This window comes from Ranitomeya variabilis, chromosome 4 (genome assembly GCF_051348905.1).
Source record: "Ranitomeya variabilis isolate aRanVar5 chromosome 4, aRanVar5.hap1, whole genome shotgun sequence".
Taxonomy (NCBI): domain Eukaryota; kingdom Metazoa; phylum Chordata; class Amphibia; order Anura; family Dendrobatidae; genus Ranitomeya; species Ranitomeya variabilis.
The window spans coordinates 767,439,957-767,462,807 of NC_135235.1; the positions used below are offsets into that span (position 1 = coordinate 767,439,957).

The 22,851-nt window shown below is 45.2% G+C and overlaps 1 protein-coding gene across 1 annotated transcript in view; it reads left to right on the forward strand.

Moving 5' to 3' along the window:
* Positions 1–5,497: 5,497 nt before the first annotated feature.
* LOC143766912 (uncharacterized) overlaps positions 5,498–22,851 on the forward strand; it is a 164,053-nt gene continuing 146,699 nt past the window's right edge. Inside the window, exon 1 of the mRNA XM_077254909.1 lies at positions 5,498–5,712. Within this exon, the coding sequence (XP_077111024.1) occupies positions 5,563–5,712 (150 nt within the window). The 5' untranslated portion in view covers positions 5,498–5,562. The remainder of the gene's footprint in view (positions 5,713–22,851) is intronic.

Sequence of the window (22,851 nt, forward strand, 5' to 3'; positions counted from 1 at the left end):
CATCAAGTTCACTAGTGGTGCACAGATTACACCACTATACTGGTGAATTCAGAACCTTACAGAACACCAGGTCACATCTCATATAGGAAACTACTGACACAACTCCATAACACCATTTATAAATGATTTATTTACTGGCAAGAACTTTCTCATTCACATCACATACATGTTTATTCATTCTTTTAGGTGACCTCACTTAATTCATGAGTACTTTTTAATATAATTCATGTACGTAAATGTTTTGTGTTTTTTTTCATGCACCATAATTTATCTTTGTTTGACGGACTTTCTCATGAACTTTGACATATCGTACTTTGTTTGGCTTTTTTGTTTTTTCAAAAAATATGCATACAAAACGTTCCAAGCTTGACATGTTCATCCGCTATCAGGTTTTGTCCTGAGGAAGAGGTCCTGCGTAACTGTGAAACGCGTTGACTTTGAAAACCTATTGGAATAAACGTTTTTAAGGAAATCTCCATATCTGATGGTCTTCATCAGCAGTGCAGGTACAGACACATTATACCCGGATCATCTATTCTGCTCGGACTTTGGCCCCGTGTCCTGCAGCAGCTGATTTATGCATTCAACATGTTGCTGAGGTGCCACTTTATCTGGTGAGTGTAATACTCCTCTATTCTCATTACATCTTGTTATCAGATAAGACCCTATTTCTCGCTTGTTTGTTCCTCAGTATCTCGACTACAAGAAATCTCTGTAAGGCTGAGTGTACATGTTCTGGATTATTTGCGGATTTTTCGCTCGTGTTTTTGGAGCGCTCCCCACTGCCGCAGGGCCGAGGGGTACCCGGTACCGGGCCTCTGAGTCTCTGTTTTGGGGTTGTCACGGTGGCTATACCCGGTCCGTGGCCCTGCTGAGGGGCGTCCAGTGAAAGGTGGTGGATGGTGGTGATGTTGTGGTGGTGTGGTGCAGGCCGCAGTAAATAACAAGGGGGTTAAATCCAGTACTCCTGGACTGGGAAGAAAACAACAATACATGTCAGCAAAAAGACATACAATTTTGAAATGCAGTAACAATAAGCAAATTTGAACAGAGCTTCCCTTTATGGGAGGTAAGGACACTTGAACGTTACAAACATGGTTAAATATCATACTATAAATAACTTTTCTTACCCAACCGGGTATTCTACTAAGTGCAAATTTTTGAACAATAATTCAACGTTGCCTTTAAGGACGTACACACTGAATCCACTAAAGACCTTCTTATAAAACATTATAAGGCTAATCAACTTTTTCTTCATTTTCCATCCTTACATCTGCAGGACCGCCTGTCTATCTGCCCCAGGCCTACTACCTCTCGTTCTGTTGCAGGACCGCCCCTTTCTGCCCGGGCCTTCTGCCTTTCTGCTACTATACACAGTATAGAACTTATCTTCCTTCTCTCAGTTCAGGATCACCAAGCCATCTCTGTATGGCTCCTAGGAGGACTCACCGACTAACCCCGTACGGGTTCACTTCCTGTCCTCATTCTCTAACACATTAAACATTCCTTACAATTAACTAGCTAACTACATATAACTGTTACATGTCAGCATTATTACTTCTTCTTTCAAAACATTATTACACCTTTAAGTGCTATTGGTGAACGTTCCCTTTAAGAGGGGACCAAGTCTCTTGGAGGTAGTGCAACTTCTCAAGCTGCGAGTTCGTATACAGCAAGGACTCCGGTACTGTCTCCAGGAACAGTTTCTTCGCAAAGAGTCCTTTTCTTTGTAAAACCAGTAGAGAGCACCTTTAAGAAGGTGCAAACTATTTACATTACAGTTTGTGAACAATTCACCGTCCATGATTCGACAGTCTTTGTAACATTGTGGAACAAAAGCAAAAATGAAAATGTAAGCAAAAATAAAAAGCAATAGGGATCCCGGGTAAACGAAGGGATCCCTTTAAGAATAACCCTAGTCGGGTATTAGCATCAAAACAGCAGGAAACAAACCGTTAACTATTTACAATCTTCAGTTCTCCGAGATTTAGTTGGACGTCTTCCAGGGCTGCACCTGGCACTTAACCCTTCTTGGCCTGGGAAAAGTGAGGTCCAGGGTTACACCCAGTGCTGGACAAATGCCGTTAATCCGTCTTTCATGTACGGTTAAATCATGCGCAGCGATGGAGGTCCGCGCAGCTTGAGTATGGGCACTTGCTGCAGCAGAGGTATCGGCTGCTGCAAGATCAGTCACTGGAACGGAGTCAGCAGCTGTGGCACTAGCAGTCACTGGAGTGGTGTCGGTCGTCAAGGCAGGGTCGTCCTTCATACCTGCTTTAGACATGGTCCCTCCGGTGCCGGTCTGCTCCGTCTCCGCTGGGGTCTGGAACGCTGGTTGCGGGGCCTTGTGCTGCGACGTTGTCATCTCTGCTTGCAGCATCCCGCTTTCCAGCAGGGCCTTGCTTTCCAGCTTCGGAGGGCTGGACCTTCTTTCCTGCTCCGGACCAAGCGAGGCTGCCGAGAGGCGTCTGGAGAGGCTCCCGATGAAGATCTTCTTCCACCCGGCCTCAGTGCTCAGCGGCGACCGCCGGAGTTGGTCGCTGAGCTCTTCCACGCCGGCCTGCAGGAAATCAGCATTAGCGATTGAGGCCTGGTTACGGTGCCCCTCCGGGTAGCTGGGGGAGTCCTCTGCTCCGACCCCACGCTCCGGCTCCGGGTGGCTCGCCATGGCGTCCTCCATGTGGCTCGCTCCTTCTTCCTGGTCCTTTTCCCGCTCTCTCCTTCGTGGGCGGTTTCACTTTCTTTGCCTCGCCCTCCATTGAGGATCAGGAGGCGGATCTCGGCTGCTGACGGACACGTCCTCAAGGGACAGAAATATTTAGACTGGGCGGCCATTGTCTTTCGCGCTCTTCAGCTTGTCTATGCCCACTCCACGCCCTTCTTCTTCTCCTGCGCTCTCCTTAGCGCTGTAATGGTGGCAGTTTTGGCGGGAACTTCTGGCGGCAAGTGGCAATACACAGTCTTTGCAATAAGTCACAGTCCAAGCACAATAAATCACAGTTCCAAGGGACACATGACCTAATTCTTCAGGCTTAAGTAGATCCTGTTCGTGACGCCAAGTTGGAGGGCCCCCACTGCCGCAGGGCCGAGGGGTACCCGGTACCGGGCCTCTGAGTCTCTGTTTTGGGGTTGTCACGGTGGCTAGACCCGGTCCGTGGCCCTGCTGAGGGGCGTCCAGTGAAAGGTGGTGGATGGTGGTGATGTTGTGGTGGTGCGGTGCAGGTCGCAGTAAATAACAAGGACACCAGGTTGCAGTCTCTTTACCTCTTTACTGAAGACTTCAGGATCCTCAGTCCGGAATACGGTTAACCGGGCTGCGCAAGTCCGATGGCACCTCCAGAGTTCCCTTCGCAGGTGGAAATCTGTGCCTACCTTCTAGCGCTTGTGTGTTGTGGTCCTCCCCTGCTGTGCTTACGGGATAGTCCCCACAACTGTTGTGTCTGTTTCTGAAGTTCCCTCACAACTCGATTATGATGTTCTTCTTCGTCCCCAGATGATATGGCTAGGACGCACCCGTATGACGGGTAGGCTCGGAGCTCTTCCTGGACCCTAGTGTCGCCCCTCTCCTATTGTTGCCCCCTATGTCTTCTTAGGTGATTTGGGTGAGACAGCCTGCCTATAACTGACTGTCCTGCCGTAGGTTTGAAGTTAGGCCTGGAGCTCTATACTTACTCGGCGTTCCGGCCACCGGCTGCGCGCCTCAGTAGGATGTTGCCTCGTCTTACAGCACGACTCCTACTGGTGTTTCTCCTTGTTGCGTTGATCTCATTTCTCACTCAGCACAATAAACCTTGCTTCTTGTCCTTTCTTGGGGTACCGCCGCAATGAAGTGCAGGCGCGGTCCCTTAACGTTCTCTCTGTTCGAAAGGCCTCTGTCAGGATCCCACCCCTGACAGGGACCCCCCTGAATCTTCCCCTGCAACACCCTCTGCCACAGGATGTTGCCTGGATCCATCCCAGTCAGCTTTCTGTCTAACTTCCTATCCAACCCCCAGTTTTACCAGACTGTGAGGAGTGGCCTAATGCATAGCGCCCTTAGCTCCCCCTGGAGGCCAGACTGTGAAGTGTATTGGTGTCTGTGATACCTGGTCAGGTGAACTCCTTCAGTTCCATCAGACATAGCATAGCCCCCCTTAGCAGCGGAGCATCAGTACTGCAACGACCAGGACTCTGGGGCGTTGCATTTTCACCATCAAAATGCTTCAAAAACGCTTAAAATACGCATACATATGCATCCCATCATTTATAATGCTTTCCGCAATTTTTGTGCACATGTTGCCTTTTTTTGTGCGATAAAAACGCATGCGGAAACATACGCAGGATGTTCATTAATTTTGCAGATTTTAAACAGATTTCCCACTATATTATTGCATTGGGAACCTCTGGGGAAAAAAAACGCTAAAAATCTGCAAAAAAAAATGTGCAAAATACGCGATAAAAACGTGACAAAAACACATGCAGAATTCCTGCAGAAAACCTCAGGAATATCTCAGGAAATTTCTGCATACTTTCCGGACGTGTACAGATAGCCTTACGCTTTCAGGTTACTTGGTTAGAAGCCATCAAGGACTGCTTGGACCTTAACGGGGTCCTTCTGAAAGCCCAATGCAGAAGCCAAGTATCCTGAGAACTGGACCTGCTGTACCACAAATTGCCATTTCTCCAGGTTAGCAAATAAATAGTTGTCATGTAGAACCTGGAGAACCTGTCTGACATGCTCACCATGCTCCTCCAGAGTACGTGAGGAACTCAATATATCATCCAGGAAAATTACCACAAATCTACCAATCAGTGAGAAAAAATATAATTAATGACATTTTCACAGACTGACGGAGCATTGGTTACCCCGAATGGCAGCATCAAATGTTCAATCTGCCCCTCAGATGTATTGTGTGCGGTCTTCCATCCGTCACCATGGCGATACGTATAAGGTTATATGCTCCTCTCACGTTAAGGCTGTAAAACCATTTATCTCCAGGTAATTGGCTAAACAGGTCAGGTGTAAGGGGTAAAGGATAGGGAGGGTGAGCTGTGATTTTATTAATCTCTCTGAAGTCCAAGCATGGACGCCGCCCTCCATCCTATTACCAAACCCCACAGTGACTGGAGAGGGGCATGGCCGTATATGACCCTTAGGGCCCCTTTCCACTTGCGAGAAACACGTCCGTGTCTCGCATGTGGAAACCAAGCTCTGGTGCCGGCACTCCAGAGCGGAGCGTGCGGCCGCATAGGAACACATGGAACTGCACGCTCCGCTCCAAAGTGCCGGCGCCAGAGCTTGGTTTCCACATGCGAGACACGGACGAGTTTCTCACAAGTGGAAAGGGGCCCTTAGCCGGACACTGGAAGGGGTTAAATAAGCGAGATTTCGGCCTTTTAGCTCCTGGTGTGGAGGCGATAGCACAATCATATGCCGCCATATACTAGACGTCCGGTAACCGGTGATAATCCCCTCATGTGTGGGGTCTATTTGTCTCCAGAGAAATCACACGTTACATTCCACACAGAACATTGTGTAGAAAAGGCGGCGCGAGGTGATTGTGCCAGTAGTGAGGGCGAATAATGGCGGGAATGTCACTGACTGAGGAGAAGTCTCCATGTAGCGTCTTCACTGCGGATCACGTGACCCCTGACTCCTCCCCCTGTGACCTCATCACAGGTCCTGTGCGCACAGAGCAGCCATATCTGTGGAGTGCGGCTCTGCAGGTGGAGGTATGTGGAGATTCCCCAGTACTGAGCGCAGCCGGGGACATTAACCCCTTCTGCACGGAGGAGACTCTTTATAAGAACCATAACGTTGTTGTTCTGTTTCCTGTAATAGATACATACGAGCCAACTATGGAGGACAGGAAGTGAGGAGCGGAGTGTTCTCCTAGTACAGGGCCCCTTTCTTGGCCCCACACAGTGTAATGCCCCCATTATGCCCTGTAAGCAGGTTCTGCCCCACACCCAGCTGCCTCGGGCACTTTACCAGGAGCTGGTACCTCAGATTCTTCCCCGCACCCCTTTCCTTTGTTGGCGCCAAATCTGTTCTGCCTTTGGGGCTCCGGCCTTTATAATCTCAGTAACTGCGTCATCAAGGTCTCCTGACCAGGTGCACCCTCTAGACTCTTCCCTCCGGAAACCCTCCCTCTTCCCATTGGTGTCACATGGTCCCGTCTGGACGGCAGATAGCAGTCTGTACAAATGCAGCACAGCCCTGAGGAGTCTTTTTTATGACTCTCCTTTTTACACCCCTTATGTAATATACATGATGCCGCTCACACAGTATAATCCACAGTACTGGTATCGTAAAAAAGGTATTTTCACACTACCGCCATACCCCCACACACAGTATAATGTTCCTATAGTACCTCCATACCCCCCACACACAGTATAATGTTCTCATAGTACCGCCATACCCCCCACACAGTATAATGTTCCTACAGTACCGCCATACCCCCACACACACATTATAATGTTATCACAGTACCGCCATACCCCCACAAACAGTATAATGTTCTCACATCCCACCACACACAGCATGTTTTCATAGTGCGGCCATACCCCCCCACACAGTATAATGTTCTCACAGTACCTCCATACCCTCACACAGTATAATGTTCTCATAGTACCGCCATACCCACACACATTATAATGTTCTCACAATACCTCCATACCCTCACACAGTATAATGTTCTCATAGTACCGCCATACCCACACACATTATAATGTTCTCACAATACCTCCATACCCTCACACAGTATAATGTTCTCATAGTACCGCCATATCCCCACACACAGTATAATGTTCCTACAGTACCTCCATCCCACCACACACAGTATAATCTTTTCATAGTACTGCCATAACCCCCATACTGTATAATGTTCTCACTGCACCGCTATACTCCCACACACAGTATAATGTTCTCATAGTACCACTATACCACCACACACAGTATAAAGTTCATACAGTACCATCATCCCACCGCACACAGTATTTTGTTCCCACAATAGTGGCTTCCCACAGACACAGGATAATGTTTCCACAGGACTGGCATCCCCCTCACACACAGTATGATGTCCCCACAGTACTGCCATCCCCATTTTCTATTCTTCCCACAGTACTGCCCCCTACATGCACAATATGGTACCATCCACCTCACTGACTACCTCCGACCACTGACATTTAATTAATAAATACTCACTTAGCTTAATTCTTGGTGCAAATACTAATGAACCCAGGATCTATGAGATATCTACCATACGATAGTTGGATAGGCAGGAGTGTATCATCCATAAAGGTAGCCCACTCGGTTGCTATGATGCCTATGAAGTGACAGGGCTCGGTGGGGTGTGGTATTGGTCACCCTCTCCTTCCCATCATCACAATTTCAGTGATATCCACATTCCCATGACGGTGATACCGCTGAATAGATTAGTGAATCAGGGAGTGGAAAGCTCCTGATCCACCGTTCAGCCTTCGCCTGTGAGTCTGAGACTCCGTGCACTGCAGGCACAATGACGTCACTACATCACACCTGTAGTATGGAGCCTCAGTACTCACACCGCACAGACCAGAGCAGCGCACCTCAGGAACCGGGTTGGCTGAGTAGTGTGTGTTTTTTTTTTTTTTAAATATCAGGAATTGTGGGGGCATCATATTAAGGCTAGTTTCACATTTGCGTTAGAATCCGCAGCGTTTAATCCGCATCCGCAAGTGCTGGAAAAAATGCATAAACACGTACAAACGCGGCGTTTTTTAGACGCATGTGTTCCCGCATGCGGTAAAAAAAAAATGCCGCGTTTGTACGCGTTTATATGCGTTTTTCCTGCGTTTGCGTTTTTGGTGCGCATGGTGACAAATTTTACAGGAAAAAAATCTAGATAAACAGACACCGCCAATGTGACTACAGAGGGCGTGTATTATGGGATCTCTATATATAGACCATAGGACTGCTGAAATCTTAACAGTGTGCTACTGTTTCCTGTGTCATGATGGATCTTCGCATGGAGAGCTTTTATTTCAACCTGGATTTAAGCATCAAGCTGTTTCTTGCCTGTGCATTTGCTTGGGAGCAAGACAGAAATCGCGAAAGATGGAGAAGGAGATGGCAAAGGCGTTTTTGGGGACACCCCATTATTGAATTACGTGAGAGACGTGGGGCCTATCACACGCTGTATGGCGAGCTTAATGCCAACCCGGACAAATTCCCGGAATACACAAGGATGTCGCAAGACTTGTTCCGGGATTTGCTTGCTCGTGTTCAAGGAGCCATACGGAGACAGGACAGCCAGCTCCGTAAAGCGATTCCACCCGAGGAACGTCTGCTGGTTACATTAAGGTACGTAAGAAATGTAAACCAATGTCAGTGCTAATTTTGGGTATACTAACATGTTTTTTTTTTTGTTTGGTATTTTCCTTTATGTCTTTAGCATAACCACACCTTAGATAGAACTGATTGTAATTTTTCTAAATTAATTATTTTCTTCCAGATTTCTGGCAACCGGAGAGAGATTATCATCCCTCCATTTCCAATACCGGCTTGGAATATCCACCCTGTCGGGAATAGTTGCGGACACCTGTCGGGCTTTGTGGAATGTACTCCGGGATGAGTTTATACCCCTACCCACCTTGGACATGTGGATTGGAATTGCGGAAAAATTCTGGAGTGTGTGTGATTTCCCCAACTGTTTGGGAGCGGTGGATGGAAAGCACATCCGCATTATCAAACCAGCCAGAACAGGATCGGAGTACTTCAACTATAAAAAATATTTTTCTGTTGTGCTCATGGCAATAGCCGATGCGGACTGTCGCTTCATCGCCGTGGACATTGGAGCTTTTGTCCGTGGCAACGATTCCAGACGACTTTCAAGAACTCGGATATGGGCCGCCGTGTGTATGGCAAAAATTTCAATTTTCCCCCGCCACAACCTCTCCCCAACACTCAAGGTCCACCGATGCCATTTGTTATGGTTGGGGATGAGGCCTTTCCGATGTGCGAAAACCTACTGAAGCCATATTCCAGTCGTGACTTGAACCACACTAAAAGGATCTTTTTTTTTTTAACCATAAAATTTTTATTTTATTAAACATTGTATAACAAAACAGGGTCGTACAATTATTTAGTTTCTGTATAGTGTGCATGAACAATAAACGATGTAAATGATGTAAGGCTATTGTTCTGTCTTCATACACGTTGATACGGTGTGTGATCCAACATACAGCATAAACCACTTCTGTCTTCCAAAATAAGCAGACTGTTTTCTGTAGTCTAACTTGTTTATTGGTAACAGGTATTGAAATGCGGTAAAACTATAAGAATACAAATGATTTGGATAAGTATTGGGCAAATAACAGCACAACTGATACTTATAACTAGCAGAGAAAACATACAGGATGATGCAACTTCTACATGCAGCTACATACAGTAACTCACAGATAATAGATTTCCCAGGTACTAGTTGCTATACAGTAATCAGATTCTATAGAACACTATATTGCAAGAACAAGAATAGCAATCTTACCGGATAAACTAACCAGGGTGGCAAGTAAGTGAAGTAGTTCCAACACAGCTGAATAACACGAGTGTACAGGAAAATACACAGAGAGAAAGATGGGGAATTCCCCTATCCCATGATGCTTTGGTGCAATCCCATAATGCAACACTCTGATGATTACTAAGAAAAACACAGGTAATAAATTTCTCCACCACTGGGTGGTGCTATAACACAGTAAACCAAAACTATAGCAGTGAAACTTTAATGCTTGGACGAACCCCTGTCCTTCATTAGGAAGGGCAGAACAGCTATAAATGACCTTAATTTTACAAAGACGTAAATGACAAAGACAAGACAGTAAGGAGTAGAAGGAGGGGAGGAAAAGAGGGAAAAAAAAAAAGGGGAGAAACCTCAGTTAAATCGACTAATCAAATCCGAACTCAGCCGCACTACAGGTCGGATCCCGCTGCATAATAATCCCACGGGGACCATATTGCCTGGAAGCGCACCACCGAGTCATTTAGTAAGGCTGTAAGGTGTTCCATCCTTCTGACATCCATGATCCGTCTAATGAGGATCTGAAGTGAAGGAGGACTCGGCTGCCTCCAAAGACGCGCAATCAGGCATCTGGCCGCCGTAAGGATATGTTGCAATAATCTATTGGAGAGTTTGCCCATACCCGGCGCCCTGTGACCCAGGAGAAGCACCAGCGGGTTTAGTTCTATATCTGTATGCAATACCTTGTCAATGAGGGACTTAGCTTGACCCCAAAAAGGCACAATTTTGGGGCATGACCAGAATATGTGCATGAGGGACCCAGTGCTTCCTCCACATCTCCCAACAGGAGGGAGGGACAGAGGGATTCAGTCCATGCAGAAACTCTGGAGTGTGATACCAGTGCATTAGTATCTTATAGATATTTTCTCTATAGAGAGTACACACTGATGATTTTGCGGCATTCCTCCAAATGACAGACCACTCTCGGGGAGAAATACGCCGCTCCAGGGCGGCCTCCCACTTACGCAAGTATAGAAAAGATTCACCAGACCCATCCCGTGGATCCGATAAAATGTTATAAATTTCTGAGATCAGACCCCTGGTGTTCACGCCCCTCCTGCAAATTTTCCGCTTTACCATATAGGGAGTTAGCAAAATCTCTGATTTGTAGGTATTGAAAGAATTCCCTGTTGGAAATCGAGAAATGTTGCTTAAGATAATCAAAGGAGTGAATCTCCATGGTCTCCCCATCTATAATATCCGCAAATCTAAATAGGCCCGCTTTAAGCCAAGGGTGAACCATAGGAGACTCTAAACTGCTTGGGAGCTGTGGATGATAGATGAAGGACACCAGGGGGGAGCAAGGTGACATGGGGGCGAATCTCTGTGTGCAGGTGTTCCAAATGTCACGGGTGAACTGCATGGGGCCTAAAAGGGACGGAAAGGACTTGCGTTGTGCTGGCGACCATAAGAGAGGGTGTATAGGGGCAAGCCATAATTTCTCTATTTCATTCCACCTGCTGTAGGCCCATAGGGACATCCAGCAGGGGATTCTCCTCAGGTGAGTAGCCGAGTAGTATTTAAGAATATTTGGCACAGAAAGCCCTCCGCTGGTCTTATGTGCTGTGAGAACCTCCTTAGCCACTCTATGGCGCTTTTGTTGCCATATGGACCTAATAATAGCTGCCTGAAGGGACTTAAATTCCGAGACCGGAACTCCAACTGGGAGGGTCTCAAAGGCGTATATCAATCTGGGTAAAAGGCTCATTTTTACCGCCGCTATCCAACCCATCCACGAGAGAGGGAGTGATTGCCATTTAGTGAGGCGGGCTTTTGATTATTTAAAGAGGGAGGGGAAATTTAGTTTGTAGAGGGTCTCGTATGAGTACGTAATATTCACCCCCAGATATTTCACAGCATCCTGTTTCCACCTGAATTTAAAATTCAGGCGTAGGTGGTCCCATACCTCAGGGGGATGTTCAGCGCCATAGCCTCCGTTTTGCTGGATTTGATTTTATATCCAGATAAGTCCCCATATCTCCTCAAAGCCCTCATGAGGTTCAGAAGAGACACGTGGAGATTAGTAAGCATCAATAGGACATCATCAGCAAATAGTGCGATCTTAAAAGATTTACTCCCAACCATCACCCGAGAAATATTGGGGTCCCGTCGTGTGGACGCTGCCAGGGGCTCTATGTAGAGGGCAAATGGGAATCTGCCAATATGTGGCTGGTTTTCTGACTGTTTCGGATAACTTGATACATGATTTTAGTTTTTTTTTGTCTAGTCTCGCTTGAATATAGGTCAATATTAAATAGTCTCCTGATGAGTCGCCTTTGGTGAGGATGATGAAACCCGTAGAAATGAGAGGCTTGGAGAGTGAGTGTGTATACGTCACCTCACCTTATATACTGAACTGTGGAGTACATGTTTTTTCTATTAGTCACCTACTGACTAACCTTCAGGGGGTGAATTATGGGTATAGTTTTACATTTAGAATTAATAAAGTTTAGTTTTATCCTTTTGTCAGCAAACATGAGGAATGACAAGAGACAACCCCTTTAAGAAGATTAAGTTTTGGTTAAAACTATTCCAACATTATGAACATAAAAAAGGCTTCTCCCCTATGTGACATCTCTGATGTTTATTAACAGTTGATTTCCAAGTAAAATATCTCCCACATTAAGAAAATGAAAAGGGCTTCTCCCTTGTGTGACTGCTATGATGTCTAACAAGATGCCATTTCCGGTTAAAACATTTCCTACATTCTGAACAGGAAAAAGGTTTCTCCCCTGTGTGACTGCTCTGATGTCTAACAAGATGCCATTTCTGGTTAAAACATTTCCCACATTCTGAACAGGGAAATGGCTTCTCCCCTGTGTGACTGCTCTGATGTCTAACAAGATGCCATTTCCATTTAAAACATTTCCCACATTCTGAACAGGAAAAAAGCTTCTCCCATGTGTGAGTTCTATGGTGACTAACCAAATCTGATTTCTGGTTAAAACATTTCCCACATTCTGAACATGAAAAAGGCTTCTCCACTGTGTGGGTTCTCTGATGGCGATCAAGATCTATTTTCCATTTAAAACATTTCCTACATTCTGAACATGAAAAAGGCTTCTCCCCTGTGTGAGTTCTATTGTGCCTAACCAAATCTGATTTCTGGATAAAACATTTCCCACATTCTGAACAGGAAAAAGGCTTCTCTGCTGAGTGAGTTATTTGGTGTGTAATAAGATTCCCTTTATGGTTAAAACATTTCCCACATTCTGAACAGGAAAAAGGTTTCTCCCCCCTGTGTGTACTATGGTGCCTAACCAAATCTGATTTCTGGTTAAACCATTTCCCACATTCTGAACAGGAAAAAGGGTTCTCTCCCCTGTGAGTACTATGGTGCCTAACCAAATCTGATTTCTGGTTAAAACATTTCCCACATTCTAAACATGAAATAGGCTTCTCCCCTGTGTGACTTCTCTGGTGAATAACAAGCAGTGATTTACGTGCAAAATATTTCCCACATTCTGGACAGGAAAAAGGCTTCTCCCCTGTGTGAGTTATTTGGTGTGTAACAAGATTCCCTTTATGGTTAAAACATTTCCCACATTCTGAACATGAAAAAGGCTTCTCCCCTGTGTGAGTTCTCTGGTGAATAACAAGCAGTGATTTACGTGCAAAACATTTCCCACATTCTGAACAGGAAAACGGCTTCTCCCCTGTGTGAGTTCTTTGGTGTGTAACAAAATGTGATTTCTGGTTAAAACATTTCCCACATTCTGAACAGGAAAAAGGCTTCTCCCCAGTGTGAGTTCTATGGTGATTAACCAAATCTGATTTCTGGTTAAAACATTTCCCACATTCTGAACAGGAAAAAGGCTTCTCCCCACTGTGAGTACTATGGTGCCTAACCAAATCTGATTTCTGATTAAAACATTTCCCACATTCTGAACATGAAAAAGGCTTCTCCCCTGTGTGAGTTCTCTGGTGAGTAACAAGCAGTGATTTACGTGCAAAACATTTCCCACATTCTGAACAGGAAAATGACTTCTTTGCTTTAGGAGCAATTTGTTTTTTAATGCCTCTTTTGTGAATTTGATTTTCCTGAGTAGTCAGTAATGAATCAGAAGATGGGACCTGTTTCATAGGATCAGATGACAGATCTTTGTTGTGAATGGATGATGATATATCTGGAGTAACAGCATTCACTTCAGTTGAATCTTGTAGGATCTCAAGATCTTCAGATTTAAAAATTGAAGATTTCGACTGTCCCTCTGATCTCCTGGTACAGTCATCTGCTAAGATAAAAAAACATTTTTTTTTAATAAAATATCCTTTAGTTTCATATTTTTGAACACTTTGACCTAAACTGTCCATAAAAATGACAAGCTATGTAAAAAACTGTATTTACCAAGACAATGACAGTTCACAGTCTAATAGAAAACCTTGTTGGATGAACCAGTAGTGTTTGCTGTTCAACTGTTTGTTCATTCTTCCTCCCAAATATCAAATAAAAAGAAACCAATCAATGTTATGTAGGAGAAAATAATACCAATTCTCATCTCACAAAAAAACAAGTCCCCACTCAGGTCCATCATGAGTCAATGGAAAAACAGAGGTTCCCACACTATTAGTGGCTCAAAGGCTGTTGAAAAGTAACAGTTTCTATAAACCAATCCAGCAAAATCCGCTCTCACTTTTGAGTCTTGCAGTGTGCTCAAACAACATTTAGGATCCCTGTATTTAGCAATATTATAGTGAGAAGAATCAACTTAATTTGTGGTGTGTGTCTCCTAGAGCACAATCTGGGCACTATGAACTGGGTAATAAAATGGCAAATGTGAAATTTTCACCTCTCCAAAATCCACTGCTCATCGGGACCCCCATGTACTTATAACGAGGGGATTCTGGAGCACAATGCTTCCTGTGATCCCCGACCTCATCGAGACCTGATTGGTTAAGGTCCTGATTATGTCAGCGTCATACCAGCCAATGAGACAAATCACTAGGAAAGTGTGTTGTAGCAACGAACCTTCCCGGGCGATCTACCTCATAAAAACTCTGTTTCTCCTCAGATCTTCTGTCATAGAGATATTAGAGGAGAAACAGTGTTACAAGTCCTGCTGGCAACAGCTGTGTCAGTCTGCGATCTTGTTATAAAGTAAAAAAGAAACAGACAAGGCAGGTCAGGGTTAGTGCTATAGTTAGGGTTAGTGTTGGGGCTAAACGTAGGGTTACTGTTAGGCTACAGTTAGGATTACTCTAAGGCTAAAGTTAGGGTTATTGTTACACTAAAGTTAGTTTTGCTGTTAGGCTAAAGTTAGGGTTGCTGTAAGGCTAAAGTTAGGGTTATTGTTAGGCTAAAGTAAGGCTAAATTTAGGGCTAGGGTTTATTCTAAAGTTAGGGTTAGGCTAAAGGATTAGGCTTTTCTCAATTGTCTCCAAATAATTTGGTCACATCACATCAGAGTTTTCTATTCCCGAAAAAAAAAAAAAAAAAGCAAATAAAATGGCCAGACAGTATTATAGTGCAGAGGAGGCTTATGCAATGATTCTGGTCCATCCTCACACACAAGGACCAGTACAACAAGAAGGACAAATAGCGCTTCTGGAGAAATGTCTCCAAATCAGGGAACAATGCCCAGTACTAGAGCTGTCCCTAGTGCTCGTGAAATGGCGCACACCAATGTCCAGGGGGGCTTTGCCTCTTGATGTAGCATTTCCCAGATGGGAGGCTTCGGATTCGACTACTCCATTCATCCCTAATTTTAATGCCATTCCTGGTATAAATGTGGAGGTGGAAAATTTTGGACCAGCTAATTTTTTAAATTTCTTTCTGACAGATAGCTTGATTGAGCATATTGTCCTACAACCAAATTTATATGCGTCCCAATTCATCAGCCAGAATCCACGATCCTATTATGCTAGGTCAAATGTATGGACACCAACTAATGTCCTAGAAATGAAAAAAAAATAGGACTTTACATTCACTATGGGGCTTGTTATAAAAAAAAAACTGCATTAAGGCCTATTGGTCCAACTGTCCTGTTCAAGCCACATCAATGTTTTCTGCCATTCTTCCTAGGACCCGTTATGAAATGCTGATGAGATTTCGGCTTTTAATAGTCAATGCCTGCCCAGAAATGCCCCAGAACATGACATTCAAAATCAGACCCATCATGGAAAACTTGACAGAAAAGTTCTTAAAGCTTTACACCCCAAAAGAAAACATTTCCATTGATGAATCCCTTGTAAAATTCAAAGAAAGACTGCACCTCAAACAATTTATTCATTCTAAAGCTGGTTTCACACTTGCGTCTCGTTGCGCTGCGGATGGCAGCGTACTTCTTCCTTCCTCCGTGAAGCTCCGCCCAGGCTCCGCCTACTGCCGACTGCGTCCAGCGTTTCCCTGCGTACCTATCTTTAATATTGGGTATGCAGGGTCATGCATTGGATGCGGATGTATCCGCATGCAGCGATTTAAGGTGTGCGGCGATTGCACGGGAACGCAAACCGCAAATTGCACACCTCAACGCATGCGGATACATCTGCATCCAACGCATGACCCTGCATACCCAGTATTAAAGATAGGTACGCAGGGAAACGCTGGACGCAGCCGACAGTAGGCGGAGCCTGGGCAGAGCTTCACAGAGGAAGGAAGAAGGAAGTACGCTGCCGTCCGCAGCGCAGCGAGACGCAAGTGTGAAACCAGCCTAACAGGGCAAGGTTCGGAATAAAGCTCTATAAAACGTGCGATAGTTCAACCGGATACACATCAGCTTTTCGCATTTATGAGGGAAAGATAGCCAACTAAACCCACCAGGATGCCCTACTTATCTGGGGACATTAAATACAAAATTCCCAGGCAAAGTGCACACAAATGAGGAATAAATAAATAGGAAAATCCAGAATACAAAATAATGTTGTACTGGGTGCACTAATGGACAATGCGAGATGGACAACTCCGAAATTAAAATATACTACAGTGAAAAAAAGAACCCGAACAACTATCCAATATTTTAAATAAGGAAAATATTTATTTAAGGATACAAAAACCATAAGGAGGGGTTGGAAAGTACCAAAGAAAAAAGGGGGCAACGTGGGGGACACTGATTGTCTGAAACTCAATGTAAATACATACAATGTGGCCAAAATATTATATCATAATGTACTTATATAATCCTATAAAGAGTCATTATGCCACAAGAATGAAAGCGCAATATAGTCTAATCAAGTGCAAATGTATACAGGCATTTCAAGAATTAACCCCTTCACGACATGCGCCGTACATGTACTGCGCATGTCGGGTCCCCTGCTTTGATGTGCGCTCCGGCGTTGAGCCCACATCAAAGTCGCGACATGTCAGCTGTTTTGGACAGCTGACATGTGCGCTCAATAGCGGCGGGTGAAATCGCTATTCACCCGCCGCTATTAACCTGTTAAATGCCGCTGTCAAACGCAGACAGCGGCATTTAACTACCGCATCCGGCCGGGTGGCCGGAAATGACGTCATCGCCGACCCCCGTCACATGATCGGGGGTCGGCGATGCATCAGGATGGTAACCATAGAGGTCCTTGAGACCTCTATGGTTACTGATGCCGGCCTGCTGTGAGCGCCCCCCTGTGGTCGGCGCTCACAGCACACCTGCATTTCTGCTGTATAGCAGCGATCTTATGATCGCTGCTACATAGCAGAGCCGATCGGGCTGTGCCTGCTTCTAGCCTCCCACAGAGGCTATTGAAGCATGGCAAAAGTGAAAAAAAAAAGTTTTTAAAAATGTGAAAAAAATATTAAAAATATAAAAGTTTAAATCACCCCCCTTTCGCCCCATCCTAAATAAAACAATAATAAAAAAACTTACACATATTTGGTATCGCCGCGTTCAGAATCGCCCGATCTATCAATTAAAAAAAAGCATTAACCTGATCGCTAAACAGCGTAGCGAGAAAAAAATCCAAAACGCCAGAACTACGTGTTTTTGGTCGCTGCAACATTGCGTTAAAATGCAATAACGGGCGATCAAAAGAACACATCTGCGACAAAATGGTATCATTAAAAACATCAGCTCGGCACGCAAAAAATAAGCCCTCACCCGACCCCAGATCACGAAATTTGGAGACACTGCGGGTATCGGAAAATGGCACTTTTTTTTTTTTTTTTTTAAGCAAAGTTTGGAATTTTTTTTCACCACTTGGATAAAAAATAACCTAGTCATGTTAGGTGTCTATGAACTCGTAATGACCTAGAGAATCATAATGGCAGGATAGTTTTAGCATTTAGTGAACCTAGCAAAAAAGCCAAACAAAAAACAAGTGTCGGATTGCACTTTTTTTGCAATTTCACCGCACTTGGAATTTTTTTCCCGTTTTCTAGTACCCAACATGGTAAAACCAATTATGTCGTTCAAAAGTACAACTCGACCCGCAAAAAAAAAGCCCTCACATGGCCATATTGACGGAAAAATAAAAAAGTTATGGCTCTGGGAAGGAGGGGAGCGAAAAATAAAAACACAAAAACGAAAAAGGGCCGCGGCATGAAGGGGTTAAACTGGCATACACTAAGCTAGTCGTATGAGGGGGCTGAAATGAGACTGCTAGTCGCCAAGCATATGTATGCATCCATAGCTTAAGGTGCAGTTAGTTACATCCAAGAGTTACCCAAAAGCCACCCAATAAATTACCTTGTGCCTGCAAATCCAGAGTCCCCGGGATGCGCCCCACCCCGACGCGCGTTTCCGCATCTGCCTTCAGGGCAGGGCGCATCCCGGTGATTTTCTATCTTGTCAGCACATTCTACATATGCTGTCATTTGGCTTTGTAGTTCACAGATCTGGGCAGGTAATAGCGTCTCCTAAACCCAGGGGGTAGGTGGATCTACCAGGTTGTAAGTTCTATAGAAAAGGGCTTTCAATTACAAAAGTCATTTGAACAGTTTTGGGTGGAAAATGTTGTGGTCTAGAGGCAAAATGGTGATCATGGTAATACGGCCGGACTACACCACTGATAAAGCAGCCACAGCCGGTGACTGAGAATCTGTGTCTTCTCTGCATTTAGTGGTTATGTTACACCTGGTCTGTTTCCTGTACCTCCAAGGGGTCTCCGTCGGGACTCTCGCTCTGTGCCGGCTCCACGCTGTCTGAATGCAGCCTCTGCCCCTCCCTCCTCTCCTCTTTCCTGGCGTGCGGCCAGCAGGTTCTCAGGCAGGGTTCTTAGGTCGCACGCGCGCTCGCTCCTGGTCTCTTAAAGAGACAGTGTACATTTTCCAAAAGTTGCCTCTAAACAATAGCGTGTGGCTGCCTACTATTTCTAGCTCCTCCACCTTAGGGAGGGCGCCAGAGCAACAAGTATTCACTGTTGCTAACTTCCGGTTCCTGTTTAAGTGCGCTTCTGTTTCTGAAGTATCTGCCAAGTACTCCGCTTATATTGTCTGTTTCCACAGATCCGCTGCTATCTGTTACCCGGTTATTCTGGACTTCATCCGCACTATCTACGCTGGACCCGTCTAGTCCCGCCAGTCTGCCTGCCACTCTTCCAGTCTACACCAGTACTCCCGGAACCAGCTTCTACTCGAACACCCGGTATCTTCCAGTCAGCTCTGCAGCATCCACTAACCCTGCTGGCCAATCTGTTCTGCTGGGACAGCCGCCACGAGTACAGGGTCTAACTGAAGGTAGCACCCGTGACCTCCGGGCATACCATTCTGTCCCTGTTCGAGGAGACTTATTACAGGTGTCTGGGGCTCAGGCAGTAACGCCCCCTTTGGAGCCCCCCCGGACCGTGGTCTATTGGTTCGACATTTAACTTCAATAAATACGAATGTGAACTTCTACATCTGTGCCTCCGTTTTCGTTCGTTACAGATTGCTCAGGCCATGGAACCCGCTGGATCCCAGAAATCACCAGTCATGGAGTTACATCAGGAGGCCTCCCAGCTGAGGGAGCAACAGGACAAAATCATGCCTTTCCTGCACAATGTTTCTGCTCGCATGGATAGTCTGGCTTCTCTGACAGCATCTGCTCCTGCCACCAGTGTTCAGGTATCTAACTGCACAGCAAGTAAGGATTCTCGCTTAGTAGCTCCCACCCGCTTTCGAGGTGATCCCGTTTTGTGTTGAGGGTTCATAAATCAGTGCACACTGCATTTCGAACTGCCAGGGCATAGGTTTGCTTCTGATCGGGCCAAAGTTGGCTTCATCATGTCCCACCTTGAAGAGAGGCGCTAGCCTGGATGAATCCGCTGTGGGAGAGGGTGGATCCGTTGGTTACTAACCTCCAGTCTTTTCTAGAAGCATTCCGCAGGACCTTTGGTGAACCTGGTTGTACTACGTTGAGAGCTTCTGCTCTTCTTCGATTACGACAGGAAGCACTTACAGTGGCTCAGTATGCAGTGCAGTTCAATACCGTGGCTTCTGAACTGTCCTGGAACAATGAGGCTTTGATGGCTACCTTCTGGCAGGGGCTTTCTGGAAAAAATAAGGATGAACTGGCGGGACGAGACTTGCCTACTCACCTGGATGACCTGATTTCCCTGGCAGTTCGGGTAGATCCACGGTTTCAGGAGCGGTCCAACGAGATCAGTCGTGAAAAAGAATCCAATCACCAGGTTGTTTGTGCTCCAAAAACTGCAAACTCTCCAACTGTGTCTCCCGCTCCTTTGGCTATGGAGGTGGATCGAGTAAATTTGGTCACCCGTCGCCAGGAGGCGCGTCGCTTAGAGGGGAGCTGTTTCTACTGTGGCAGTGCCAAGAATTACACTATGTTCCAAACTATTATGCAAATTACATTTTTCTCGGATTTTCCTAAATGGTCGGTGCAAATGACAGTCTAATAAAAGTCATCACCCGTTAGAGTATACATCGAATTTTATTGAAGAAACCTCCCAATGATAACAGTATAATCTCCAAAATGAATAAAAACTCAAAATGCACTGTTCCAAATTATTAGGCACAGTAGAATTTCTAAACATTTGATATGTTTTAAAGAACTGAAAATGCTCATCTGTGGAATTTGCAGCATTAGGAGGTCACATTCACTGAACAAAAAAGCTATTTAACTCCAAAACATCCTAACAGGCCAAGTTACATGTTACCATAGGAGCCTTCTTTGATGTCACCTTCACAATTCCTGCATCCATTGAACTTGTGAGTTTATGGAGAGTTTCTGCTTGTATTTCTTTGTATGAAGTCAGAATAGCCTCCCAGAGCTGCTGTTTTGATGTGAACTGCCTCCCACCCTCATAGATCTTTTGTTTGATGATACTCCAAAGGTTCTCTATAGTGTTGAGGTCAGGGGAAGATGGTGGCCACACCATGAGTTTATCTCCTTTTATGCCCATAGCAGCCAATGACTCAGAGGTATTCATTGTCATGCATGAACATGATTTTGTTCCTGAAGGCACGTTTCTGCTTTTTAGACCATGGAAGAAAGTTGTCAGTCAGAAACCCTATTTACTTTGCTGAGGTCATTTTCACACCTTTAGGAACCTTAAAGGGTCCTACCAGCTGGTTCCCCATGATTCCAGCCCAAAACATTACTCCTCCACCTCCTTGCTGACGTTGCAGCCTTGTTGGGACATGGTGGCCATCCACTACTCCATCCATCTGGACCGTCCAGGGTTGCTCGACACTCATCAGTAAACAAGACTGTTTGGAAATTAGTCTTCATATATGTTTGGGCCCACTGCAACCGTTTCTGCTTGTGAACACTGTTTAGGGGTGGCCGAATAGTAGGTTTATGCACCACAGCAAGCCTTTGAAGGATCCTACACCTTGAGGTTCAAGGGACTCTAGACGCACCAGCAGCTTCAAATAACTGTTTACTGCTTTGTAATGGTATTTTGGAAGCTGCTCTCTTAATCCAATGAATTTGTCTGGCAGAAAACTTCCTAATTATGCCTTTATTTGCATGAACTCTGTCTGTGCTCTGTTTCAGTCACAAATCTCATCAGAGCATGATGAGCACTCTTAAGTTTTTGTGAAATATCTAATTTTTTCATACCTTGTCCAAGGCATTGCACTATGTAACGCTTTTCAGCAGCAGAGAGATCCTTTTTATTTCCCATATTGCTTGAAACCTGTGACCTGCATAATAATGTGGAACATCATTTTTGAGTAGTTTTCCTTTAATTAGAATCACCTGGAAAACTAATTATCACATGTGTTTAAGATTGATTTCAGTGATCCATTGAGCCCTGAGACACAATGCCATCCACAAGTTTATTTGAAAGACAAAACAATTAAATCTTTGACACTTAAATCCAATTTGCATAATAACTTGGAACACAGTGTATATCCGCTCTTGTCCTAAGAGATTGGGAAACTCCAGTGCCTAGGGTCTGTAGTTGAGGCTACCCTAAATAAGGTTCATCCCTCTCCAGCTCTGCAAATCACAGTCTTCGTCGTGGCCTTCGGCAAGACGAGATTTTCGGAGTTCTGTCACCTGGATTCTGGTGCCGCCGGGAACCTCATTTGACAGGCAGTAGAGGATCGTTATCAGATTCAAGTCTGGCATTTACCAGAACCGTTGTAGGTGACATCTGTGGATTGCAGACCCCTGATGGAGTCCGTACGGCTCTAGACTGTGCCCTTGGAACTCCGGGTGGGTCTAACTCATTCTGAAAGCATCCGTTTTTATGTGTTGCCAGATTTGTCTCACCCCTTGCTTCTAGGTCTACCTTGGTTCCGGATGCATGAACCTGTTCTAAATTGGAGGACAGGAGAGGTCCTGCGCTGGGGAGATTCCTGCTTGGATCAATGTATCATTCCGGTTAGTCCTGCTCTTCCTCCGGTAGAACCCAAAGCCCTGCCAGGTTTGCCTTCTTCTTACTGGTCCTTCGCTGATGTCTTCGCGAAAAAGGAGGCAGAGAAATTACCTCCACACAGGTCGTATGACTGCCCCATTGATCTGCTTCCCGGAGAGTCACCTCCTCGAGGACGGATTTATCCCTTTTCTCAAGCAGAGACTCAATACATGTCTGATAACATTCAGGAGTACCTGGACAGAGAATTTATCCGAAAGTCTTCTTCATGAAGAAAAAGTATGGATCTTTACGACCCTGTATCGATTACAGGGGGCTGAACCAGATTACGTAAAAGAACAGGCATCCATTGCCGTTAATTTCAGAATTGTTTTATCGTCTTAGGGGGTCTAAGATTTTCACCAAACTGGATCTCAGAGGGGCTTACAATCTGATACGCATTCGTAAGGGAGACGAATGGAAGACCGCTTTTAACACCCGGGACGGACACTAAGAATACCTGGTAATGCCGTTCGGCCTAAGAAATGCACCTGCAGATCTTCAGGAATTTGTCAATGATATTTTCAGAGATCTGCTTTACTCGTGTGTTGTAGTTTACCTGGATGACATCCTGATCTTCTCT